General features: G+C 48.0%; 4 gene segments (V, D, J or C); all 4 read left to right on the top strand.

The window, feature by feature from the left end:
• Positions 1–24,023, top strand: part of LOC134430761 (T-cell receptor alpha chain constant-like) — a 161,353-nt gene that overhangs the window by 58,202 nt on the left and 79,128 nt on the right.
• LOC134430760 (T cell receptor delta variable 2-like) lies at positions 825–2,602 on the top strand. The segment is given in 2 exon segments: positions 825–1,006; positions 1,727–2,602. Coding segments are annotated over 2 exon segments (513 nt in total).
• Positions 19,680–21,135, top strand: LOC134430758 (T cell receptor delta variable 2-like). The segment is given in 2 exon segments: positions 19,680–19,864; positions 20,585–21,135. Coding segments are annotated over 2 exon segments (531 nt in total).
• Positions 21,792–23,310, top strand: LOC134430765 (T cell receptor delta variable 2-like). The segment is given in 2 exon segments: positions 21,792–22,034; positions 22,758–23,310. Coding segments are annotated over 2 exon segments (369 nt in total).

Raw genomic sequence — 24,023 nt, 5'->3', positions numbered from 1 at the left:
TCTTCCCCCTGCAAAACTATTCAGGACTGGGGAGTGCAAATCTCCTGGGCATGTCTGTCTTTCCAAAGGAAAGCTTTGAAAATAGATGTCAAATCTGGGATTTCTGTAGATGAGGGACTTAGTTGATTCCTATCTATGCCAAAGCCTCTGACAACCAGGCAAATTACACTTTCGTGACCTGTACTGAAACATAACCTGCAATGAGACAGAGTAGAGACAGCCCAGCCCTCATTAAGTGGACACCTCTAACAGGCACTGTGCACACACTGTTTTATTATGATGACAAATACTCTCTGGCCATGGGGTTCCAACTGCCTGGGAGCACTGCTAGATCATCCCAAGTATCCCTCTCTAACACTTGACAGGAAGTACCTCCAGAGCCTGAGAGTTTCTGTCCTCTCCCCAGTCCCCTTCTCAGTGCCCACAGCCCTGCACAATATCATCATGGGAAGTTCATATGGGAACATCCACAGGGTTCCACAGCCACAGGAACAGCCCCAACAGCATTGGCACCAGTGGCTCCATAGCTGATACAGCTAATGCTGAGGTCAGTTTGGGCACTCTGGGCAGATCTGTTCCTATCTCAACCCTTCATGCCCCACACTGGATGCCAAATGAGGCTGTTGTGGTTTAGGAATGGAATTTCCCAATTTAGAGTTGCCACTGAGCCACTCCAAATCAAGCCTGAGGCTCTTTCACAGGATCACAAAAAGTGTGAATATGGAGAGGGCTTCACAGAAAGATGGGGACCACGCAGGGTGAGAGACAGCCAGGAGGGCAGCAAGAGCTTCAAGCTGTGCTCCTGGTGCCCCTCCTCTCCCCCTCAGCGCTGTCACAGGCAGAGGGAGGGACCAGCAGGGCCTGGGCCTGAGAGCAGTGCCAGAGGCCCAGGCAGGGCAGGTGTGGGCAGAGCTGTTGTGCAGGCGCAGAGAAGCTGCAGAGAGGCCACGGAGAGCGGGCCTGGCCATGTGGAGTGCCCTGTGCGTGGGCTTCTTGCCCATTGTAGGTAAGTGCAGGCAAGGGCTGCTGGCCCCGGGAGCTGAGCGTGGCCCTGGGCTCTGCAGGGCTCTGGGCAGCTGTGCTGAGCGCTTGCAGCCGCAGCTGTGCCCCGGCTCCAGCTGCCCAGCCATGCCTGTGGAGCACGGGGAGAGCAGCCCTGCTCCTCTGGTGCCTCTGAGCTGGGCACCTGCGTGCCAGCTGCCTGCTCTGCAGCCTGGGCACACGCAGGGCACCTCCCTGCTGCACTCAGATCTCGGGGCCCAGCGCTTGGCCCTGGCACTGGACACAGCTCCTGGGGCACTGCGGCCCCTCTGGCACAGAGCAGCTGGGCCATGGCAGCACAGGGCACAGCCCCACTGCCTGCGACAGCCCTTTGGCTGTGCTCTGCTCACCCACAGCAGCTTCAGGGACAGGACAGTGGGTGCCTCACCATCCTGTATTGGCACGGACAAACGGATTTATTGTCCCATGTTGTAAATCCTTCCTGCTTCTTTGGGGAAAATCAGAAAAGCTTCCTGTCTGACTGGGAAAAGGAAGGAGCGAAATGAGGTGTCTCCTTCCTTGTGAGCCTTGTCAGCTGCCACCAGCTCTGCCCATCTGTGTCAGCTGGCTTCCAAGAGGAGGATTTGTCCTCTCACAGGTCCAGTGCCAGTCCAAAGCCCCATCAGCATTGCCGTGACCATTAATGTGACTTGGAGTGACTGTGGCTCGTTCTTGCTCTCTGCAGCAGTCACTAGCCAGGTGGCCTTGGAGCAGCAGCCCAGGGAAGTGACCGTGCGAGAGGGAGATGAAGTCACCTTCCACTGCAGCATGAAGGAAGGTGATTGGAACAGTAACTACATGAACTGGTACCGTCAGAGCCCACGGGGCTCTCTGGAATGGATTTACGAGGAAAAGGATGATTATGGAGCAGGTTTCAAAAAGCGCTTTAAGGGAAGAGTGCAGAATCCCTGGACCACACTGCAGCTCCTGGCAACAGAACAAGGCGATGCAGCAATATATTACTGTGGAGCAAGAACCACCCTGGAGCAGCTCTGCAGCAGAGTGAACCAAAAAACAGCAGATGGGGATGACAGATCTTTCTGGCAGCTGCTCCCCAGGGCTCTTGTCAGGCAATGGCAGGTGCAGGAAACCTCCCTCTGGTTTGGTGGCACTAAAAGGCACTGGAGGGAGGGCCGCTGGAAGGGCTGGTGCCATTGATGGTGCAGGATGATCTGTGCTGGAAGGTGCAGAGGCTGCAGTTTGGGGAAGTGCATGGTTAGTGCACCTTGCCAGGGCTCCTGTCCAGCACAGTCTCATTTCTCCTCTGTGCCTTGCCTTGGTTTCCAGCCCTTTTTCCTCAGGGACAGTCAGCATGGGTTTGGGAAGTGGGAATAGGGCTTAGCCACATTGACAGCATTCTACAATGAGACAAAGGGTCTTGCTGGGGGAGGAAACACTGGATGTTGTGCATTCTTCATTCAGTTGAGCTCCCAGCACTGACTTCCCTGGAAACCTTCTGCACAAATCCTTTCATTATGGTCATGGTTCAGTGATATGGATTATGCAAGGGTACACATTCCTCCTCCTGGCCTCTCCTCCTGGTCTCTGGGAAATTGAATTCCTGAAGGCTGATCTGACTGCTGAAGTCTGAGGTGAATAAAGCATTCAGGACCTCAGCCCTGTCCCATACCCTCTGTCACCTGGTCCCCATCCCATTCAGCACTGGGCCCACGTTTTCCCAGCCTCATTTGTCCATGCAGCCTCTTGGCTTGTTGTCCTGACTCCTTGCTCACTGGGGAGGAATCCTCTTCAGCTCAGCACTGCTGGGACTGGGGACCAATGTGTCCCATGTTGGGCTCCCAAGCCTGGGAAGGACATGGACAAAGGGGAAGAAATGCAGTGAAGGGCCATGAACACAAGGGAGGAAACAGCTGACATATAAGGAGAGCCTGGGTGATCTCGGTTCATTAAGTACAGACAAGAAATTGATGGCAGGAAAATTTGTCACATGAATCCCTTGCTGTCCTCCAGCACTGGCCTTTGGTTTGTGCAAGGGAGAAAGAAAGAGCTTCTACTCATCTTTTCCCAATTGAATTTCCTCCCATCTATGTCGACGGAAGGAGACCAGGACATCAATTAGATCATCACAGGCCCAATTTTATTGATCAGTACAGCAGGTTAAATACAATTCATAATGAGCTTCATACATATTGCAAAAGTTGAGCTCAGGATTGGTTAGTTACATATCAGCAACTACGTCTACTTCTGCATTCTTATGGTTATACTTTTGATACTTTCTACATATTCTCAGGAAGAATCTCTCTTCCCTATCCTCATGTTGTGGCAAGGGCATTCTGTCCTTGCCTGTCATTGGTCACCGGCTGCTGACTTCTCCTTTCAGCTTACTGACTGCTGACTTCCCTCTCTCATCTTAACCAGCGGCATTATGTCAGCGTGGCCTTTCTCAGTTAACCAATTATTAATAATACTCTCCACATTTCTCCCATTTTCTTCTTGAGCAAGGAGGTTAGTTTGCTAGGTTTTTGCTATTGTATGGCTGACCATGTTTTGAATACAGTTAAAGATACAAGGCAAAATAAGCAAAAACAGTAAAATTACACCCAGCAGTCCTATAGTATATGTCACAAGGTTCCTCAGCCATAGCCCAAGTCCTAAGCTTTTAAGCCATTCGTCAATTCCTAAACCTTCTTCTTCCTTGAGATTGTGAATTCCCTGTTGCAGTTCTTTTATCTTAGTGTGAATGGACACCAAATGATCAAATAGATTCATGCAACACATTTCCTCGAACTCTTCACATCCATGCCCTTGTGCTAAGAGCAAAAAATCTACAGCAGCTCTATTTTGCAAAACAGCATGGTTAACACTTTGCACATCTGCAGTTAGCATATCTAGAATTTGTGATGTCTTGTTCAGCTCATCCTTTTCCCAGCATCCTAATTGTTTTACTAAATTCATAGCTTTATTAGCAGATCCTCCTGGCAAGAAAGTTGAAACCACCACTTGTTTGAATGTACCCCAAAACCGTGGATCTCCTATCTGGCTGCAGTCTAAATCATGTATGCTACGTCTTTTCCTGTTTGAATTTTGACTCAGCTGCATTAGCAAAGACACATTAGGGTGAAACAATGACAATTTTCCCAAATAACAGGGTCCACCCTGTGGTTTAGCTGGTATACCATTCCACGCCCTGTCTCCACAAATCAAAAATATTCCTGTGGGTAATTTCATCGGTGCCGTGATTTTTGTGCTGTTACATTGACTGTAATGCTGCTGAGAGAATTCACTCACATTCAGGGATGAATCTAGGGTGGCCCATGTTTCTTTAGGTTGGTTTAAATTCTGAGCAGCCGAAAATTTGAAGCTAAACCATCCGCCAGCTGTAGTGTTAGACATACTGGCGTTTGTACTTCCGAAAAGATCCAATTCCTCAGGAGGAGAATGCAGAGAGGTGTTAAGTGATTGGATTAGTAAGCATTGACGATAGCCATCACTCTGACTCTTGTTGCACTGGCAATGTGATGTTTGACATGTTAGACATACATAAGGTTTGATTGTTTATCAAACTGCAAAATTCTCCAGGAGACCACACCGGAAGTCCCACCAGGCATGTTCGAAATGGGTTAGTGACTCCTCCAAGACTAAGACAGAGTGATGATTGGTTAGTTTGATTAGCAAGTGTCACCCATAAATTTTCTCTTGGTTGACTAAAGTGTGTTATTCCTACTGCTTCACTTGCTACAGCATTGAGCAGTATAACAAGAACAAGCCTCATTTTTCTTTCTGCTTGCTTTGTTTTTCCTTTCTTCGCTGTCTTTTCCCTGGTTTGCTAGCTTGTCTATTGTAAGGCTTAGTCAATTTTTGAATATACTGATCTAATTCTAAAACAGCATCCTTGCTCACAGGTATAGCATGAGATAATTTGAAGGCAAATCAGCCTTACAGTGAGCTGCTATGATGTGTGAGGCTTTCTTAATTTCAAATATTCTAAGTATTTCCTGCAACTTCCACCTAAGACATGCTATGACCACTTGTTCTGTACTCTCAAAAAGCTGTAATCCTGTCCGTCCTGGCAGGCCAGTACTTTGTTCAAGAGCTCTAACCCAGATAAAATTTCGAATCCACCTTCCAAAACAAGGTGCACACCATTAATATCCTATTGACCTCTGTGAATACCAATCAACCTGATTACAATCTGCACAATGCAAAGCTATCCATGCATAGCACTTATCAACATCCCTTTTACAAACATAACAAGGAAGTGAATGTAAGTAAGGACCAGTATAAAAGTCTGTTTCTTCAATCCAATGCAACCAATTCAATGGTGGTGATTGCAAAGCCTCTTCAGCTTTTTTACTATATGAGGCTAATAGTTCAAGCTCTTTCTTTAATACAAGGCGTATCTTATTTCGTAATCGTAGTTCTTGTTCATAATCTTCTTCAACAACTATATCCTCCCGAGGGTCCCACAACTGTAAAATTGTCCTAATCATAGAAAATTAATTAGCAATCACTGATATCCTTACTCAGATGAGATCGTTCCCTTTTTGCCTTCTTTTTCTTATCTGTTTTCAATCTTGCTGCTCCTGATTTTACTGGTCCTGCCACTTGCAAACTCAATTTTTGCAACTTGTCAATGCAGCAATCTAATGCTCTATCAGGATTCCCCTTGAAGGGTCCTACAATTGAATGCTGTGTTAAAGGTACTAATTTCCTACACCTTATAGAAACTATATGTGATTTACTTTGAACCTTAATTCTATTCACAATACATTGTATCTCCCATCGATAAGAAGCAAGAATTTTCTGTTCAGGAGATTCATAAAGATTTAAAGCTATATATGCATTTTGCGCTGTTTGTCTCCTTAATTCATCTTGCCAGCTTTTACCCCATGTGTGCTCGTGCTTACAAATGTGACACCACAAATCCCATAATAGTGATTGTTCTATCCAAAAAGTTCTTTCAGAACTCCCACAACGTAGGGCTATCCAGGCAGCACAATGTGGATTGTGACAGTCAAGGCAATGTTCTTCCGCTGGATTTGTTAAGAGAAAAGTTGATAATGAGTCAATAAAACCAATCAACTCCTGGGCTGTCCGGTAGTGATGTGTCAGTGCTCTGTCCACCACTTCCGAGTACCCCTTCAACTGTAACAGTAGGGGTCGTAGGACTAGAAGCAGTTTCTTCCCCAGTCGCTCCTTGTCCTCCTCCGTGAGGCGGTCCACCAGAGGCCCAAAGGGTGATGGTTAGTTAACACCACTCCCAATTGTGTTAAAATGTCCCTTCCAATTAAACAGGAAACTGTAGGAGGCAGTTGAACAATTGAAAACACAGCAGATACTTGTTGATTCTCAATGCACACAGACAAAAGTGGCGATCTGCTTGCCAATGTAAATCCTCCTACTCCTGTGAGCATGTTTGATGATGGAAATAGAGGCCAATGTTGTGGCCACGCTTCTGGAGAAATGATGCTGGTATCTGCTCCTGTATCCAATAATCCATAAAGGGTTATGCTTTGATGCCCATAAGTAATTTTAACTTTTTGCTTTGGTCTATTTTGTAAATCCACAGTCAAAAGTGTAACACCAGTAGAGCCAAAACCTTTTTCATTCCGTGTTTGCCCAGTAAATGATTGTATTCCCGATGTCATTTGTGATAGTGGTACCAATTGTGCGATGCGTTGTCCTTTTGTTTTTTTAATCGGAGGATAAAGGGTGTAAACCATGATTTGTATTTCCCCTTATAATCCGCATCAATAACACCAGTCAAAACAAATAATCCCAACATGGTTGTTGAGGAATGTCCTAGTAACAATGCTCCACATGTTTGTCCATTTAATATAAGAGGACCCTTTACTCCAGTTGGTATCCTCTCAGGCCTGTTCGTCATTAGTGTGACGTCTACTGCTGCTGCTAAGTCCAAGCCGAAGCTCCCTGTTGTTGTGGGTTGCAGACAGGAGGTAGCAGCAATGTTACGGCAGCAGCTGGTGTCTCCGATGTCACGGCGGCAACTTGTGTCTGTCCCTCATTGCTGCATCGGTAACACTTGATGAATGGTCTCGAAACTCCTTGCGTGACTGCCAGTGAGCCGCTTCGGAGAGGAGCAAGAGCAGCTAACACCTGACTCTGAGTAGACTCTGCTTGCTTTTGTAACCCTAATCCTAATTCCTTTAAGGCATCTGCTATAAATGCCTGTGAAGCTGTTGGCATTAATGCCATTCACTCTAATGCCTCCTCAATAGTCCAATTTGCCCCTAAAGTAGCTAACACTCTGTGTGCTGCTGGATTGCTATTTTGCAAAGCACACTGCTTCAATAGTGCCCTGCAACACCAGCCCGATCTATAGCAGTAGCTGCTCTATCGATAAAATTCCCAAATGATTCTTCTCTACCTTGTTTAATGCCCATATAAGCCGGTAACTCTCCCAGCTCTTTAACCATATCTATTGCAGCACGCACTAACTGCATAGACTCTCTAAGTTTATCTGCTCCCAATATCATCTGTGCCTCTGTACGCAAATATGCCCCTAAGCCCATCAGCTCCTCTACTGTTACTCCATGTAATGGGTCTCCCTGGGCTCGTTGTACAGCAACCGACTCATTCACCAAAGCTTGCCAATGGGCGTTAAACAATAACTGCTGATGCTGAGTGAATATCAACCGAACTATTCCTCTTAAATCATTAGGGCATAAAACCTGAGTATTAAAAAGATAATCTAGCATTTGCCTAACAGGTTCACTTTTTACTCCAAACTGACTAACCGTAGAACGTAGCTGAGCTAACAGCTTCCAATTTAAGGGAGTATATTCCGCTATATTATGCGTAAGGTTCCCCTGTGCATCATACTGTGGTGTGTATGTGACCGGACATGCAAGACTAGAAGCTACTTCCACCGCCTCACCATCCCCCATTTGCATTACTTCTTTTGCCAGGGCAGCCCAAGCTTCCCTCCTCTGTTTAGCCATCTCCCCCCATAGATCACGGTGTGCCCCTGGGATGGGATCTGACTCTTTAAGGGTGCTATGCTGCTGACGTTTCGGTACAGACACCGAGTTTTCACACGGGGAAGGCGGTGGAGCAGAAGCCGGCTCACGCGGGGGAAGCGGCCCCCCCGCTGGAGCTGACAGTGAAACCGGAGCCGGCTCGAGCGGAGCCGACTCACGTGGGGGAAGCGACCCCCCCACTGGAGCTGGCTCGCTCGGGGGAAGCAGCGGAGGCAAAGCTGGCGGCGGAGGCAAAGCCGGCTTGCTCCCATCCCCACCATCCGACCCACCTGAAGCTGGTGGCGGAGGCAAAGCTGGCTTGCTCTTACCCCCACCATCCAACTCGCCCTCCCCCTCTGACAGGAACGGTGCAGACGGTTCCACTGTGCCTATAGGAAAATCCTCCACACCACTTTCCTGGGGACCCTTAGGCATAAGTATCTTAGTTACAGAAGGTGCTAAGGGATCATCCTCACAACCATACCCTATATTCCTCCTATGGGCTCCTGTCACCCTTTCTGCTGCCTTTCTCTCAGAGACCTGCTGAAGTAATGTGTTATACACCACCCGCCATAACTTCCCTAATTTCTTTATCATCGTCTAACACTGTATCCCACAGTATTTCCCCAAACTTCTTCCACTCTGCTAGCTCATGAACTGTATGTGGATTAGCAAAGATACCTTTAGCATGGCCGTAAGCTAATAACCCTGGTAACTCCTTTTTAAAATCTATCCCTTTTATTCCTCGCCGTTCTAAATACGCGGCGAATAAATCTTATGCCGCTTGCCTATCCATACCTATTAGTCAGCGCGCACTGTTGCAGCTCTTCAGGCTCCAGCGGCACGTATTGGCTTGATTCACCGTTGTGATCCTCAAGGGTGCTTCAAATTCCAGCACCGTCCCGGCTGCAAGGACCCAAACCCAACTTCCTTGACTGTGGCGTAATCCCCTTTTTCTTTTAATCTGAGAAAAAAGGACAGAGATTCGGCGTTGCCTGCATTCTCCACCATTTGTCGACGGAAGGAGACCAGGACATCTATTAGATCATCACATCTACTCTGCCCAGGATTGCAGCCCCCACCAACAAGCCATGGCCAGCAACAGACTTGTCCAGCTCCAGGAAGCAGCCAATAGACCACTGAAATGAGAATACTTGTTCTTCCCCTTCTTTCCAAAGCCATGTGTTTAGGAAAATTATTAAAAAGTAACTTCTCTTGGTAATATTGCTCTAAGCATTCTCCTGTGGCAAGAAACTTACAGGCAACAAAATGGAGAAAATTTCCTGACAGAAAGAAGAGGAAAAACCCTAACCTCCACCAACTGTTAAAGTTGAAAAGATCCCCGGTTATTGCAGGAGGATTAGGAAAATGCTCCACAATACCAGGCTACCACTAATTATATGATTAAGATAACAGTCAAATTAAAAGCCAACTTCAGTCAACTATAACAACAGCAAATAGAATCAATTAAAGCACCATCAGCTGAACCAAAATAAATTCTGAACAATTCTTAAACATGGAACTGCTTTTTCCTCTGGCATGCAAATAGGCTTTGAGGAGAGTAATGCTTGAAGGTCTAGAAGAATTAGAAAATATAGAATGAAAATAACTTGAAAATTTATAAGCTGCAGAAATGCTTCCCAGAAAACCTTTCAAGTATTTAACCCAAACTCTCTTGTGTGTTAAAAGACAAACCAGTAACCAGATCCTTTCTGTGAGGCACTTCTAACAACAATATTCCTTGCCAAAGTGTTCAAGCAATATTCTAGTTAGATGAACATTAACTATCGCCTTTGCCAAAAAAGGCTAGGTTAATTATTTTAATTTTAGTGTAGAGAATCCTCTGGAACATTGTTAGATATTCATAAGTAGAGCGATGTAGAGACACAGGAAAACAAAAGGTAGCACCACAAAGACATGACAGAGGAGACATCACCTGGCACTGGAACTCCCCCCAGATGTTTTGTAGAACTGTCTAGCACAGTGGTGGGCTACTTACCACAGTGACTGAAAACAACTGAACCACCACACACAAACTGTCTCTCTCCCTTCTCTTGAAGGAGGAAATCATTGTAACTTTACCTCATCTATTTTTCCTTAGACAACTCTGTGCACATACAAAAATTTGATTTACCAGAATTACTGAAACAGCATAACACCCCTCCTAATTTTCCAAGACCAATTTCCTCACCATTCAACCTGAGATCTTGGCTCTTGCAAACAGGTCATTTTAGACATTTGATCATCGCGGTCAGTTGAACAACTTGACAGGAACCTTCTGTATTTACCAGTTATGAGTTTATTCAGGAGCCCTTTGTTCTTCATTTTGGACGTCTGACACAAAGCTTGACTTACTGCTTTGTCAAGAGGAACCATGCTTGAGGCTCAAAGAGCTAATCCCTGAATGTGAGCAGCTCTCCTTCTCTGTCCAGGACCATAACCCATGGGATTCCTCCCAGAAAATCCCAGACTCTGCTCTCCTGAAGCCCAGGGCTCCAGTCCTGTTTTTGCATTACTCTCTTCTCCCAGCATCCTGAGCTCTAACAGTGCATGGTCACTGCATCCAAGGCTGCCCCAGCACCAATTCTTCCTCAGTGGCACACAGAGGTCCGGCTCGCCAGCCATTTGTGTTAGTAAGTTCACATCAGTACATGTCAGAAAACTCCTGACTGTGTGTGCCCAGCTGTGCTGTCCTGCCATCAGACACCTGACACACTTTAAGCACCCCATGAAGACCAGAGCCCAGGGATGTCCCATTTGTCCCACAAAAGCCTCACCTATTTCTTCCCATTCCTCTCATGTTTTCTACCCATATTTCTGCTTTGAAAATGGCCTAAATTCCCTACCCATTCATGGTTTTGTCTTTGTGTTCAGAATAGTCACTGCCTCCCCTTGCTCAGGAAGTATTGTGATGGATGAGGGGCAGCAGGGATTCCCTGAGAGTTGGGGGCCAGGGGCTGCTGCTTCCTTCCAGAGGGGCTGCTCAACTCAGGAGCCACAGGGTAAGCGCATCTGACTGGAGTCACTGTTGCCCTGTGCTTTTTGCCTGTTATTCTTTCTTTCTTTCTTTTCCTTTGGCACTTTGAGTAGGGATTGCCAGGTTGATTCTCTGGTTCTCTGTCATTTGAGAGCCCAGATCCCGTGTGTGCTACACCAGGAGCAGGGAGGCAGGAGCACGCAGGGCTGCACCCTCTGCTGATCCCAGGATCAGCCATTGCCAGTGATCTGTCCAAAGGAGCAATCCCCCACCCAGCCCTGCTGTTGTCTGCCACTGCTGCAGGGATTTTTGCAACACTATAACTTGACACCCCTTGTCTGCCCAGACACCCCTGACTCCTGCCACAGCTTCAGAGTTTCCCCTACACTCGGTTTATCACTGTGAGTGTTCTCACCTCTGCCATTGAAGCCTGCTGCTCCAAGGTTCCTGCTAGAGCTGGTTTTGGTACCAGGAGGGGCTCCAAAACCGGCTGCTCCTGTGGGATTGTACAGGGAGCCCCTTCTTCATCTCTCCTGCCTGCCCACCCACCATTAACCCACATGCAGAGAGGCGGCCAAGTTCGCGCCACAGCGCCCCCTGCTGGCGCGGGGAAATCACTGCACCCGCCCTGCCCGGCCGGGAGCCAGCAGCGCCCCTGCTGGCTGTGCCCGGAACTGCACCAAAGGGGAAAGCGCCTGTGGCCCAGAGAGGCCGGGCCTGGGTGTCCGGTTCTGTTTGGTGCTACTGCTGTTGTTTGCTTGTTTGGATTATTATACATACACATACTAGTAAAGAACTGTTATTCCTCTTCCCATATCTTTCCTTGAAAGCCCCTTTATTTCAAAGTTATATTAATATGGAGGGCAGGGGATCATATTCTCCATTCCAAGAGAGGTTCCCACCTTCCTTGGCAGACATCTGTCTTTCATACTAGGACAGCCACCATCACTTATGTTAGGCAGCACTGTCAGCAGATGGAACAGCCGCAGACACACTCAGAGTACATTTATTTCCATGACCATGCTAACCTAGGGGAATCCCTGAGCAACAGCCAGGCAGAGGCAAGGAGAGACACTGGCACGTAAACTGCATCCATGCTAGAGGATCCCTGGGTGCAGTTCACCCTGGGCTGTCAAGGGTAATTCCCAGCTGGAAGGTCACTTCAGCAATTTACGACCCTCCTGCGTCTTCTATTTTTCATCCATTCCTCCCATCACCCCCAGAGTAGGCGTGCTACATCCTAGAACCCTGTTCATACGATCACTAGTACCTACAAGAAGAGAAGTAGGGGAATTGGACTGCATTGTGAGAAATGCTCTGAAAGAACACCAGAGGTACTGATTATTTTTCTGCTTTCTATCCACCTAAACTCCACCACACCCTTCATAGCTGTCACATAATACCCACGTTCTCATTTACAACTCAACCTCTCTGATATTATTTGAGACCCCTCCTTGAAAGCCATGCGGTGTTTCTTTACGTGGTGTGTTTGCTCTCAAACCACTGAAGATGTCATGTGACTGCTTGTATAATCTAATATTCTGTGGAGTTGAACAGAGACAGTTTTTGGTATGAAATATATCACTGTGGATTGGGCTGCGGTTACCACAATGATATAGCACAGGGACCTGTACAAAAAGAAAAAGAGGGAAAGAAGGTGACAAATGTTGGGAAAGAAAGGAGACGGGTGACTCTAATGATAAAGAAGAGAAGAACAACATTCTTCCTATATTTCCTTGTATCCTGGATACATAAAAGAGCTCATGAAGGTTGTAAAAGGTGGAAGAAAGGGAGAAGTTGAAAGTTCTATACTCAAACAAGCTTTTTAAAATCACCGAACAATTCCATTAAGATTTTTTCCCTTTCCAGTTTTGCAAGTAAATCTATCTCTGGAACCTCTCATGGACTTTCACCCAGGGATAATTAGAACGAATGGCTTTTCATCACCTGTTTACTTTTGAACACCATGAGAAAAGAGTGAGTTATTGGAATAGGCCATAGCACTGTGAGGAGAGCTAAGCTTATATTTGGACCAGGGACGACTCTCACAGTTGAACCAAGTAAGTGACATTTCTTTATTCCTAAAACTTCATTGTAAATTAATGTGTGGGAGAACAAGGGAATTTAAAGGTTTGGGTTCACTGAAAGAATTTTCAGCTGCAAAAATCCCTTGAAGGCACTTGCTCTCACGCCAGGCTTTCAAGCCAAACCCTCAGCTTGGATCTGCTCAGGAAGGTTTCCCAGGAACATCTGGGCTGACTCTGCACAGCACCATTATTCCATGATCCCCAAACACCAGCAGGGCACTGCTTAGCCTGTGATAACTTATACCCACTTTGGGCAGCACTCTGGCCCAAATTCACTGCCCAGTGTCCAATTCTCCAGCAGGCTTGCACTGACTGACTTGTGGCAGGAATGCAGAGCTCAGTGAGGAGCTCCCAGCATGAGGAGTTTTGAGACAGATCTGTAACTCCTGGTTGGAGAAGTTCTGGTTTGACACTGGCACCACCACACTGAGAGTGTCCCCAGGTAAGGCATTCCACTGTCCTGGGGACAGAGCAGGAAGGAGGTGAAACAGCCTTGGGCTAAAATTCTCACAAGTGCCTCATAGCCAAGAACTCCCAGAATGAAAGAAAATTGGCCACCAAATTGTGTGGGTTCTGAAAAGTGCAATGTGGGGAGTAGGGATTAAAAGCAGCATAACTTATTTCTATATTTGTTTGGAGTTCTGTGGTGAACAATAAAAGTGCAGGTCACCTCAAGCTTTTCTAGGGAAATGTGAATGTTGGGGTGGCAGAAGTGTTTTTGATATTGATCTCTGTGATCCTGAAGTATCAGGTGCATCTCTCAGGAATTGTTGCTTTGCTTTCAGAGGTCTGCATGTCTTTAAAGTGCGGCAAGAATATCCCACGTTATTTTACATCCCTAAAACCTCCTGCTCTCCCTCCAGAAAGACGTGGGACTGCTTTGGGTGCTGCCTAATATCTCTCCATGTCTGTACGATATGTTGCATTGGAATAAATGTAGATTTAGGAACAATCTTACTGCACTTCCAATTCCAAAGGGACAAAGGAATATAAAGTTACCATTCTGCAGAAAGACCTCTTCTTTCCTTGCTGTTGAATGATTTTTTTTCCTAGCTAATGACAGGATACTTTCAGAGCTGCACAGAAACTCTGGAATTATGTTTGGTAGTAAAATACATTGAACCTAAAGTATCAAAATCCCTTTTGACTCTGTTGAAAAACTTAATGTGTTGAAGTGAAAGATTCCAGGATGTCAGCAACCTCCCCCTTTTGTTCAAATAAATTTGAACATAAACATAAAAGATTAATCCCTTCCAGAAGCAAGCAGTGGTAGGAATTCATGGCTGTATTGTCAGGGAATGCAGACAAATGAGATTCTGGGGTCAGATAAAACAAATCTTCTGCTCTCTGAACTACAGTTGCACTGTGTGCGTTATTGCTTGCTGAAGATCCTGCCCAGCGAGCTATTGCAGAGAAGCAGCCTGGTTGTGTTCTGACTGTTTGCAAAGCCTGGAGAGGAGACCACATGAAAAGTCTTTCAAGGTCTTCTCAGAGAAAACAGAATGCACAGCACTGACAGGCTCTGGCCAATGCTTGGTAGAACATCTGGGAAGGAAATGTTGGATTTCTGGTGGGTATCTGGCTGCTGGAGGTGTGCACAGTGTATAGTTCTGCCTGTTTGATCAGGAGAGCTGACCCATGAAGTTGTGGCAGAGCACGGTTTGTCTTTCACCTCAGTTCCTCAGCAGTGGCACAGGGCTGATGGGGAAAGGGTGTAAAATCAGAGCTCCTTGGTCAAACTTCCATCAGTACCCTGGGATGAACAAAATGTTTGAGCCGGGGGATCTCTTGACCCACCTGCAAGGCAGACACCATGCAAAATGAAAAGCCTCATGCACCTCTCTTTAGCCAAGAGACCCCTCAGGATGCTCCTGTCAAAGCACACATGTCAATCTTGGTGGATGTGTCTGACAGCTTTTCATAAGCTGAACCCTTTCTGGCAAGGAAGGCTGCTGGAGGATTCCTTTCAGTTCCATGGTTTTAATCTGATTCAAATTACTAATCTGAGTTAAATCCTGACATTGGTTTTTGAGAGCACCCTTGATTCTCCACTTGTGACCTGACCTGGAGACAAAGATATTTTGTTTAAAAAACAAGTCATGGTACCACAATGATTTGTGGGCAACTAAATTCTTTTGACACCAATAGTTTTTTTGTGAGACAGATGGTGGTGAGTTTCAGCAATCTACTTTGTTATTTGTAGCTCTAATGCCAAGGAATAATGACATAAAAGACAGTAAATGAGAATGTTCAAATTAGTCACAGATGGAGTACGTGTGGATTTTGGGTCACACAGCACTCGGGAAAGCCTGAAGTGAAATCAATCCTTCCAAACTTGCTTTTCTTTTCAGACGTTTTAAAAACATCTGACCCTCAAGTCATTGTGATGAAATCAAAGAAACTGGAAGAAGATGGCAGCTCTGGGAAAGCAGCTTGTTTGGCAAGGAACTCCACTACAAAGAACATCAGATTGGAGATGCCCTCTCAGGAGGTGGTCTATGAACAGAGCCCATCCATTCTGACGTCACAGGGGTTGTACAATGCAATTAAAGTGGTCAAGGTGACAAAAGACACAGAGGTGACCTGCACGGCCAAATTCGATGACCTCACGATAACAGCAGAGCCAGGTACAGTTTGGTGGCACAGCTGTCACTTATTTCTGGAGACAGTGGCCTGTGGGGCTTGGTGTTCTCCTTCTGGACAGCACTTCCCTGGGCAGCCAGCAGAAATAAGAAAGACATTTGGGATTTCAGCAGGGAGAGCAGAGAAGGAAGTTTCAAAGCATTTAAAAGAAATAGTTTTTCAACTGTTTAATTATTTTGAGATAGTTTTCTGGGGAGAAGTACAAAGACTCAATCTATTTCTTTAAAATGGGAATTTCCTTATGACAGATTATTCAAGCCTATAGCAGGAAACGCCTGCAGCACAGTCTGGAACGGACCTTTCAATATTAACACAAAGTTAAAGATGGGGTGTGTTGTGAGGGTTTGTTAATTAAATACATTGTTATATTTGGCATGTTTACTCTTTTAGTCCTGAAGGTCATTCAAATATTAAAACAAAACAATGCAGGAATTTTTCTGTCTCCTGCAACTGCATGAAGCACTTGTGTCCTCATATTAATTTCAGAATTTATCCTGACCAGCTGAGGCCCAGTCAGTACGTTCCTCTGATTTTCTATGAGAAATGTCATCTAAACATTTTTTATATCCTGTGTAAATGGTATATATAGTTTAAACTGCCTTTTCTTTATCATACTACAGTAGAGGAGGCTGAAGAACCAATAACAGGATTTGGGGAAGCAAACAGAACCAGAACAGATGCAGGGGCCAGTGAGAGGGTTTGCAACAGCACAAACACCTCAGCACAAGGTGAGTTACACAAACAGGATGTGAAGTTACATTGCTCTCAGGGGGATAAAGGCATGGAAATGTATTTTCTGCAGGGCAGAGGACTCAGAACACAACACATTCAGCACACACAGGCTGCTGTTCCAAGGTTGCTGTTCCAAGGTTGCTCCCCTGTTGTTGCCATATTCTCTCTCAGCTGTTCTTTTGCTGCTCTTCCTTTCCCTGAAACTCTTACCTCTGGATTTTCCACTTTCTGCCAAGATCACAGCACCAAAACCCAGACCATGATCTCTCCCCTCTTTTCTGGTCACTGAGCAGATGCTGGAGGGCAGAGAGTGAACATGCTGTCCATGGCTGTGCTGGGTTTGAGAGTCCTGCTGGCAAAGAGCATCGCTTTCAATGCCCTCATGAGCATCAAGTTGTTTCTTTTCTGAGGTAAGGGAGCTCACAGCTCTCAATGATTGGTTTAGAGGCCCAATTTCATTAAATGTACTTAAAACTTCCCTTTACTCTTCCAGACATGGGGAATGAACCCAAAGAAGAGCAGGAAAGAACATGAACCAGCAGCACAAGGGGGCTGAACAAGCAGGGCCGGAGCTGCTGACAGAGACCAGCCAGGACACAAGGCAGCACCTTCCCCTGAAGACATGCAACACTCTGCACTCCTGCCTGGCCAGCTGATTTACACTCAAGAGTTTTAAGTGCTTTTGCTGTTTCCTCTCCTCTGAACACTGAGGAGAGTGGATCTATTCTCATTCTCCTGCTAAGTAGCTGCCATTTGTAGCTTTGGATTTAGATATATTTAGTAACAAAAATGTGTATTGCAGATAAGAAGAGCTGTGTAGAATCTGAAGTGATTTCATTCAACTAGATAATGTTCATTTCTTGATTAAGCCTGTATTTCTTCTGCTAAATGTATTCCATGTGCACTTAAGGTTCCTGTAATCGTGACAAAAATAAACTTGTGTGAGCACAAAATGCTGTGGGTTTTCTGTGCTTTTTCTTCTGGCACTAGGATGGAACTTGCTGAAATCTAACTACCCTAAAAGCCCACTGGGGTCAGAAGCACAGCTTTGATATTGTAGATATCCTGTTGGTTGTATTTGTCTTTTGCCGACTTTGTGCAGGGAAATGTCTCAGGAGCTTCAGTGAGGAGAGTCCTTGCTGAAGGCACAAGGGAGGAAAATGCTCCTGGTCAGCAGAGAAGAAACCCTGCTGTTGTTTTGCACTCAGGGACAGGAGGAAGGGGCCACCAGAAAATATTCTGGGGTGATTTGATGGAGTGATAGTTTCCATAGCAACTTGGCTCTGGGCTAACAGAGCCCAGCCCACACCTTCCCCAGCTCATGCCCCTCTCACAGGCTACAGGCAGGATGCTGTGGTCACCATTTCTGACTCAGTCACACCAGGCAGCATTAACCCTCCCCTGCTTTTGAAAACACAAGGTAACCACATCCTGAAGGGGAGAGAAGGCTTTGCTCCCCCTGCCTGAGCTTCTGCAGCCCTCAAGAGAGCGTCTGCACAGGCCACAGCAAGGGCTGCTGCACTGAGCTTGCTCAGCTCACACCCTGCGGCCTGGAGTGCTGAAAAGTCCTTTGAAAAGAAGCTTCAGTTCCTTTTCCCCTGGGGAACGGTGAACAAAACCCTTGACTAAAAGTATATAAAGAAAATTCAGCAGACATATAAAAACATCTCAGCAGATTGGGAGGAGCACAGAAGATACTCAAAAGATAACAACCATTACTGAACATCAGCTCCAAACATCCGGCCTCGTGAGAACCAAAATAACATTGAATGTGTAGTGATCAATAAAAAACCAAACACTACAACCTGTGGTACTTGGGACCAATGGTCTTTGAACCAATTAATTTCCCTAGGGTTTGACTGCAGAAGTACAAGAAAACTCTACTGAAAACATTGTGCGATGGAAGGATTTTCTCTGCACAACTAATGCAAAGTGAGGATGAAATTATTTTTGTTGCATCTCCTAGCCAGAATAGAGCAATGCCTTGATTCTCAAACACGGAGTGTGGTAGTTGACATCTGTCCTGCTGATCAAGTCAAAATGGTGAGAGCTCTCTCCAGTGGCAGACAACATTAAAAGCATGCTGAAAGAATCAAGCTTTGTCCAAGAGGTTACATGGGAAAACACAGTGATGAACACCATGAGAATGGGCACCACTAAACACCATTTTGGACCACTGAACCCTCCAGTTTTCTTATACCACATTAAAAATGCAATGTAATAATCATATTCGTGCATCTGCTAGGCATAATCTGACCTATCACTTTTGTGCCCAAAAATCCTATGAACATCCTGACAAAATCAGATCTAACAGAAACAGAAACTCAAAAAGAGTACGGTTAATTACCTGGCTGTAAGGCAATTTCTCTTTCTATCTTTGCCTTAAATTTCAGTCAGCAGATATGGTCTGAACTGAAGTAATATGAACCTGATCTTCCCCCTGAAAAACTATTCAGGACCGGGGAGTGCAAAGCTCCTGGGAATGTCTATCTTCCCAAAGGAAAGCTTTGAAAATAGATGTCAATTCTGGGATTTCTGTAGATGAGGGTCTTAGTTGATTCCTGTCTATGCCAAAGCCTCTGACAACCAGGCAAATTACACTTTCATGACCTGTACTGAAACATAACCTGCAACGAGACAGAGTAGAGACAGCCCAGCACTCATTAATTGGACACCTCTAACAGGCACTGTGTACACACTGTTTTATTTTGATGACAAATACTCTCTGGCCATGGGGTTCCAACTGCCTGGGAGCACTGCTAGACCATCCCAAGTATCTCTCTCTAACACTTGACAGGAAGTACCTCCAGAGCCTGAGAGTTTCAGTCCTCTCCCCAGTGCCCTTCTCAGTGCTCACAGCCCTGCACAATATAATCATGGGAAGTTCATATGGGCACATCCACAGGGTTAGGTCCCACAGCCACAGGAACAGCCCCAGCAGCATTGGCACCAGTGGCTCCTTACCTGATACAGCTAATGCTGAGGTCAGTTTGGGCACTCTGGGGAGATCTGTTTTTATCTCAACACTTCATGCCCCACACTGGATGCCAAATGAGGCTGTTGTGGTTTAGGAATGGAATTTCCCAATTTATTACTCCCATTGAGCCACTCCAAATCAAGCCTGAGGCTCTTTCACAGCATCACACAAAGTGTGGCTGTGGAGAGAGTTTCACAGAAAGATGGGGACCATGCAGGGTGAGAGACAGCCAGGAGGGCAGCAAGAGCTTCAAGCTGTGCTCCTGGTGCCCCACCTCTCCCCCTCAGTGCTGTCACAGGCAGAGGGAGGGACCAGCAGGGCCTGGGCCTGAGAGCAGTGCCAGAGGCCCAGGCAGGGCAGGTGTGGGCAGAGCTGTTGTGCAGGCGCAGAGAAGCTGCAGAGAGGCCACGGAGAGCGGGCCTGGCCATGTGGAGTGCCCTGTGCGTGGGCTTCTTGCCCATTGTAGGTAAGTGCAGGCAAGGGCTGCTGGCCCCGGGAGCTGAGCGTGGCCCTGGGCTCTGCAGGGCTCTGGGCAGCTGTGCTGAGTGCTTGCAGCCGCAGCTGTGCCCCGGCTCCAGCTGCCCAGCCATGCCTGTGGAGCACGGGGAGAGCAGCCCTGCTCCTCTGGTGCCTCTGAGCTGGGCACCTGCGTGCCAGCTGCCTGCTCTGCAGCCTGGGCACACGCAGGGCACCTCCCTGCTGCACTCAGATCTCGGGGCCCAGCGCTTGGCCCTGGCACTGGACACAGCTCCTGGGGCACTGCGGCCCCTCTGGCACAGAGCAGCTGGGCCATGGCAGCACAGGGCACAGCCCCACTGCCTGCGACAGCCCTTTGGCTGTGCTCTGCTCACCCACAGCAGCTTCAGGGACAGGACAGTGGGTGCCTCACCATCCTGTCTTGGCAAGGACAAACGGATTTATTGTCCCATGTTGTAAATCCTTCCTGCTTCTTTGGGTAAAATCAGAAAATGCTTCCTGTCAGACTGGGAAAAGGAAGGAGGGAAATGAGGAGTCTCCTTCCTTGTGAGCCTTGTCAGCTGCCACCAGCTCTGCCCATCTGTGTCAGCTGGCTTCCAAGAGGAGGATTTGTCCTCTCACAGTCCAGTGCCAGTCCAAAGCCCCATCAGCATTGCCGTGACCATTAATGTGACTTGCAGTGACTGTGGCTCGTTCTTGTTCTCTGCAGCAGTCACTGGCCAGGTGGCCTTGGAGCAGCAGTCCAGGGAAGTGACCGTGCGAGAGGGAGATGAATTCACCTTTCACTGCAGCATGAAGGGAGATCGTATGAGCAGCTACTTCATGTACTGGTACCGTCAGGGCCCACTGGGCTCTCTGGAATGGATTTACTTGGAGGGTGATGCCTATGGAGATGGTTTCCAAGATCACTTTAAGGGAAGAGTGCAGAGCTCCAAGAACAGCTTCACACTGCAGCTCCTGGCAGCAGAGCTAGGGGATGCAGCAACGTATTACTGTGGAGCAAGAATCACCCTGGAGCAGCTCTGCAGCAGAGTGAACCAAAAACCAGCAGATGGGGAAGACAGATCTCTCAGCATTTCTTTCTGGCAGCTGCTCCCCAGGGCTCTTGTCAGGCAATGGCAGGTGCAGGAAACCTCCCTCTGGCGGGGTGGCACTAAAAGGCACTGGAGGGAGGGCCGCTGGAAGGGCTGGTGCCATTGATGGTGCAGGAGGATCTGTGCTGGGAACTGCAGAGGCTGCAGTTTGGGGAAGTGCAGGCTAAGTGCACCTTGCCAGAGCTCCTGTCCAGCACAATCTCATTTCTGCTCTGCACCACTCCTTGGCTCTCAGCCCTTCTACCTTTCTACTTGTCTGGAGTAGAGACACCCCATCCCTCATTAAGTGGACACCTCTAACAGGCATTGTGCACACACAGTTTTATTTTGATGAAAGTCTGTGCCCAGAGTAGAACCTGGGAGCACTACTAGATCATCCTTGGGACACTATCTTTCTCTAACACTTGGCATGAGCCATCTCCAGAGGCTGAGAGTTTCTGTCCTCTCCCCAATCCCCTTCTCAGTGCCCACAGCCCTGCACAATATCATCATGGGGAGCTCATATGAGAACAGACACAGGGTTAGGTCCCACAGCCACAGGAACAGCCCCAGCAGCATTGGCACCCGTGGCTCCATACCTGATACAGCTAATGCTGAGATCAGATTGGTCTGCAGCCCACTCTGGGCAGATCTGTTCTTATCTCAACCCTTCATGCCTAATACTGGATGCCAAATGAGGCTGTTGGGATTTAGAAATGGAATTTTCCTATTTAGTGTTCTCACTGAGCCACTCCAAATCAAGCCTGAGGCTCTTTCACAGGATCACACAAAGTGTGAATATGGAGAGGGCTTAACAGAAAGATGGGGACCACGCAGGGTGAGAGACAGCCAGGAGGGCAGCAAGAGCTTCAAGCTGTGCTCCTGGTGCCCCACCTCTCCCCCTGAGTGCTGTCACAGGCAGAGGGAGGGACCAGCAGGGCCTGGGCCTGAGAGCAGTGCCAGAGGCCCAGGCAGGGCAGGTGTGGGCAGAGCTGTTGTGCAGGCGCAGAGAAGCTGCAGAGAGGCCACGGAGAGCGGGCCTGGCCATGTGGAGTGCCCTGTGCGTGGGCTTCTTGCCCATTGTAGGTAAGTGCAGGCAAGGGCTGCTGGCCCCGGGAGCTGAGCGTGGCCCTGGGCTCTGCAGGGCTCTGGGCAGCTGTGCTGAGCGCTTGCAGCCGCAGCTGTGCCCCGGCTCCAGCTGCCCAGCCATGCCTGTGGAGCACGGGGAGAGCAGCCCTGCTCCTCTGGTGCCTCTGAGCTGGGCACCTGCGTGCCAGCTGCCTGCTCTGCAGCCTGGGCACACGCAGGGCACCTCCCTGCTGCACTCAGATCTCGGGGCCCAGCGCTTGGCCCTGGCACTGGACACTGCTCCTGGGGCACTGCGGCCCCTCTGGCACAGAGCAGCTGGGCCATGGCAGCACAGGGCACAGCCCCACTGCCTGCGACAGCCCTTTGGCTGTGCTCTGCTCACCCACAGCAGCTTCAGGGACAGGACAGTGGGTGCCTCACCATCCTGTCTTGGCAAGGACAAAGGGATTTATTGCCACATGTTGTAAATCCTTCCTGCTTCTTTAGGGAAAATTAGAAAATGCTTCCTTTGTGACTGGGAAAAGGAAGGACTGGGAAATGAGGGATCTCCTTCCTTGTGAGCTTGCTACCTGCCACCAGCTCTGCCCATCTGTGTCAGCTGACTTCCAAGAGGAGGATTTTTTCCTCCCACAGATCCAGTGCCAGTCCAAAGCCCCACCAGCACTGCCCTGACCTTTGCTGCATCTTGCAATGACTGTGGGCTGTTCTTGCTCTCTGCAGCAGTCACTGGCCAGGTGGCCTTGGAGCAGCAGCCCAGGGAAATGACCGTGCGAGAGGGAGATGAATTCACCTTTCACTGCAGCATGAAGGGAGATCGTATGAGCAGCTACTTCATGTACTGGTACCGTCAGGGCCCACAGGGCTCTCTGGAAAGGATTTACGAGAGCTTTGCAGATGCCTATGGAGATGGTTTCCAAGATCGCTTTAAGGGAAGAGTGCAGAGCTCCAAGAACAGCTTCACACTGCAGCTCCTGGCAGCAGAGCTAGGGGATGCAGCAACGTATTACTGTGGAGCAGAACCACCCTGGAGCAGCTCTGCAGCAGAGTGAACCAAAAACCAGCAGATGGGGAAGACAGATCTCTCAGCATTTCTTTCTGGCAGCTGCTCCCCAGGGCTCTTGTCAGGCAATGGCAGGTGCAGGAAACCTCCCTCTGGCGGGGTGGCACTAAAAGGCACTGGAGGGAGGGCTGCTGGAAGGGCTGGTACCATTGATGGTGCAGGAGGATCTGTGCTGGGAGCTGCAGAGGCTGCAGTTTGGGCAAGTGCAGGGTTAGTGCACCTTGCCAGAGCTCCTGTCCAGCACAATCTCATTTCTGCTCTGCACCACTCCTTGGCTCTCAGCCCTTCTACCTTTCTACTTGTCTGGAGTAGAGACACCCCATCCCTCATTAAGTGGACACCTCTAACAGGCATTGTGCACACACAGTTTTATTTTGATGAAAGTCTGTGCCCAGAGTAGAACCTGGGAGCACTACTAGATCATCCTTGGGACACTATCTTTCTCTAACACTTGGCATGAGCCATCTCCAGAGGCTGAGAGTTTCTGTCCTCTCCCCAATCCCCTTCTCAGTGCCCACAGCCCTGCACAATATCATCATGGGGAGCTCATATGAGAACAGACACAGGGTTAGGTCCCACAGCCACGGGAACAGCCCCAGCAGCATTGGCACCCGTGGCTCCATACCTGATACAGCTAATGCTGAGATCAGATTGGTCTGCAGCCCACTCTGGGCAGATCTGTTCTTATCTCAACCCTTCATGCCTAATACTGGATGCCAAATGAGGCTGTTGGGGTTTAGGAATGGAATTTCCCAATTTATTACTCCCACTGAGCCACTCCAAATCAAGCCTGAGGCTCTTTCACAGGATCACACAAAGTGTGGCTGTGGAGAGAGTTTCACAGAAAGATGGGGACCACGCAGGGTGAGAGACAGCCAGGAGGGCAGCAAGAGCTTCAAGCTGTGCTCCTGGTGCCCCACCTCTCC

Source organism: Melospiza melodia, chromosome 30, assembly GCF_035770615.1.
Source record: "Melospiza melodia melodia isolate bMelMel2 chromosome 30, bMelMel2.pri, whole genome shotgun sequence".
Lineage (NCBI taxonomy): Eukaryota > Metazoa > Chordata > Aves > Passeriformes > Passerellidae > Melospiza > Melospiza melodia.
The sequence above is the reverse complement of the archived record's forward strand: the minus strand, read 5'-3'. Positions and strand labels throughout refer to the sequence as shown.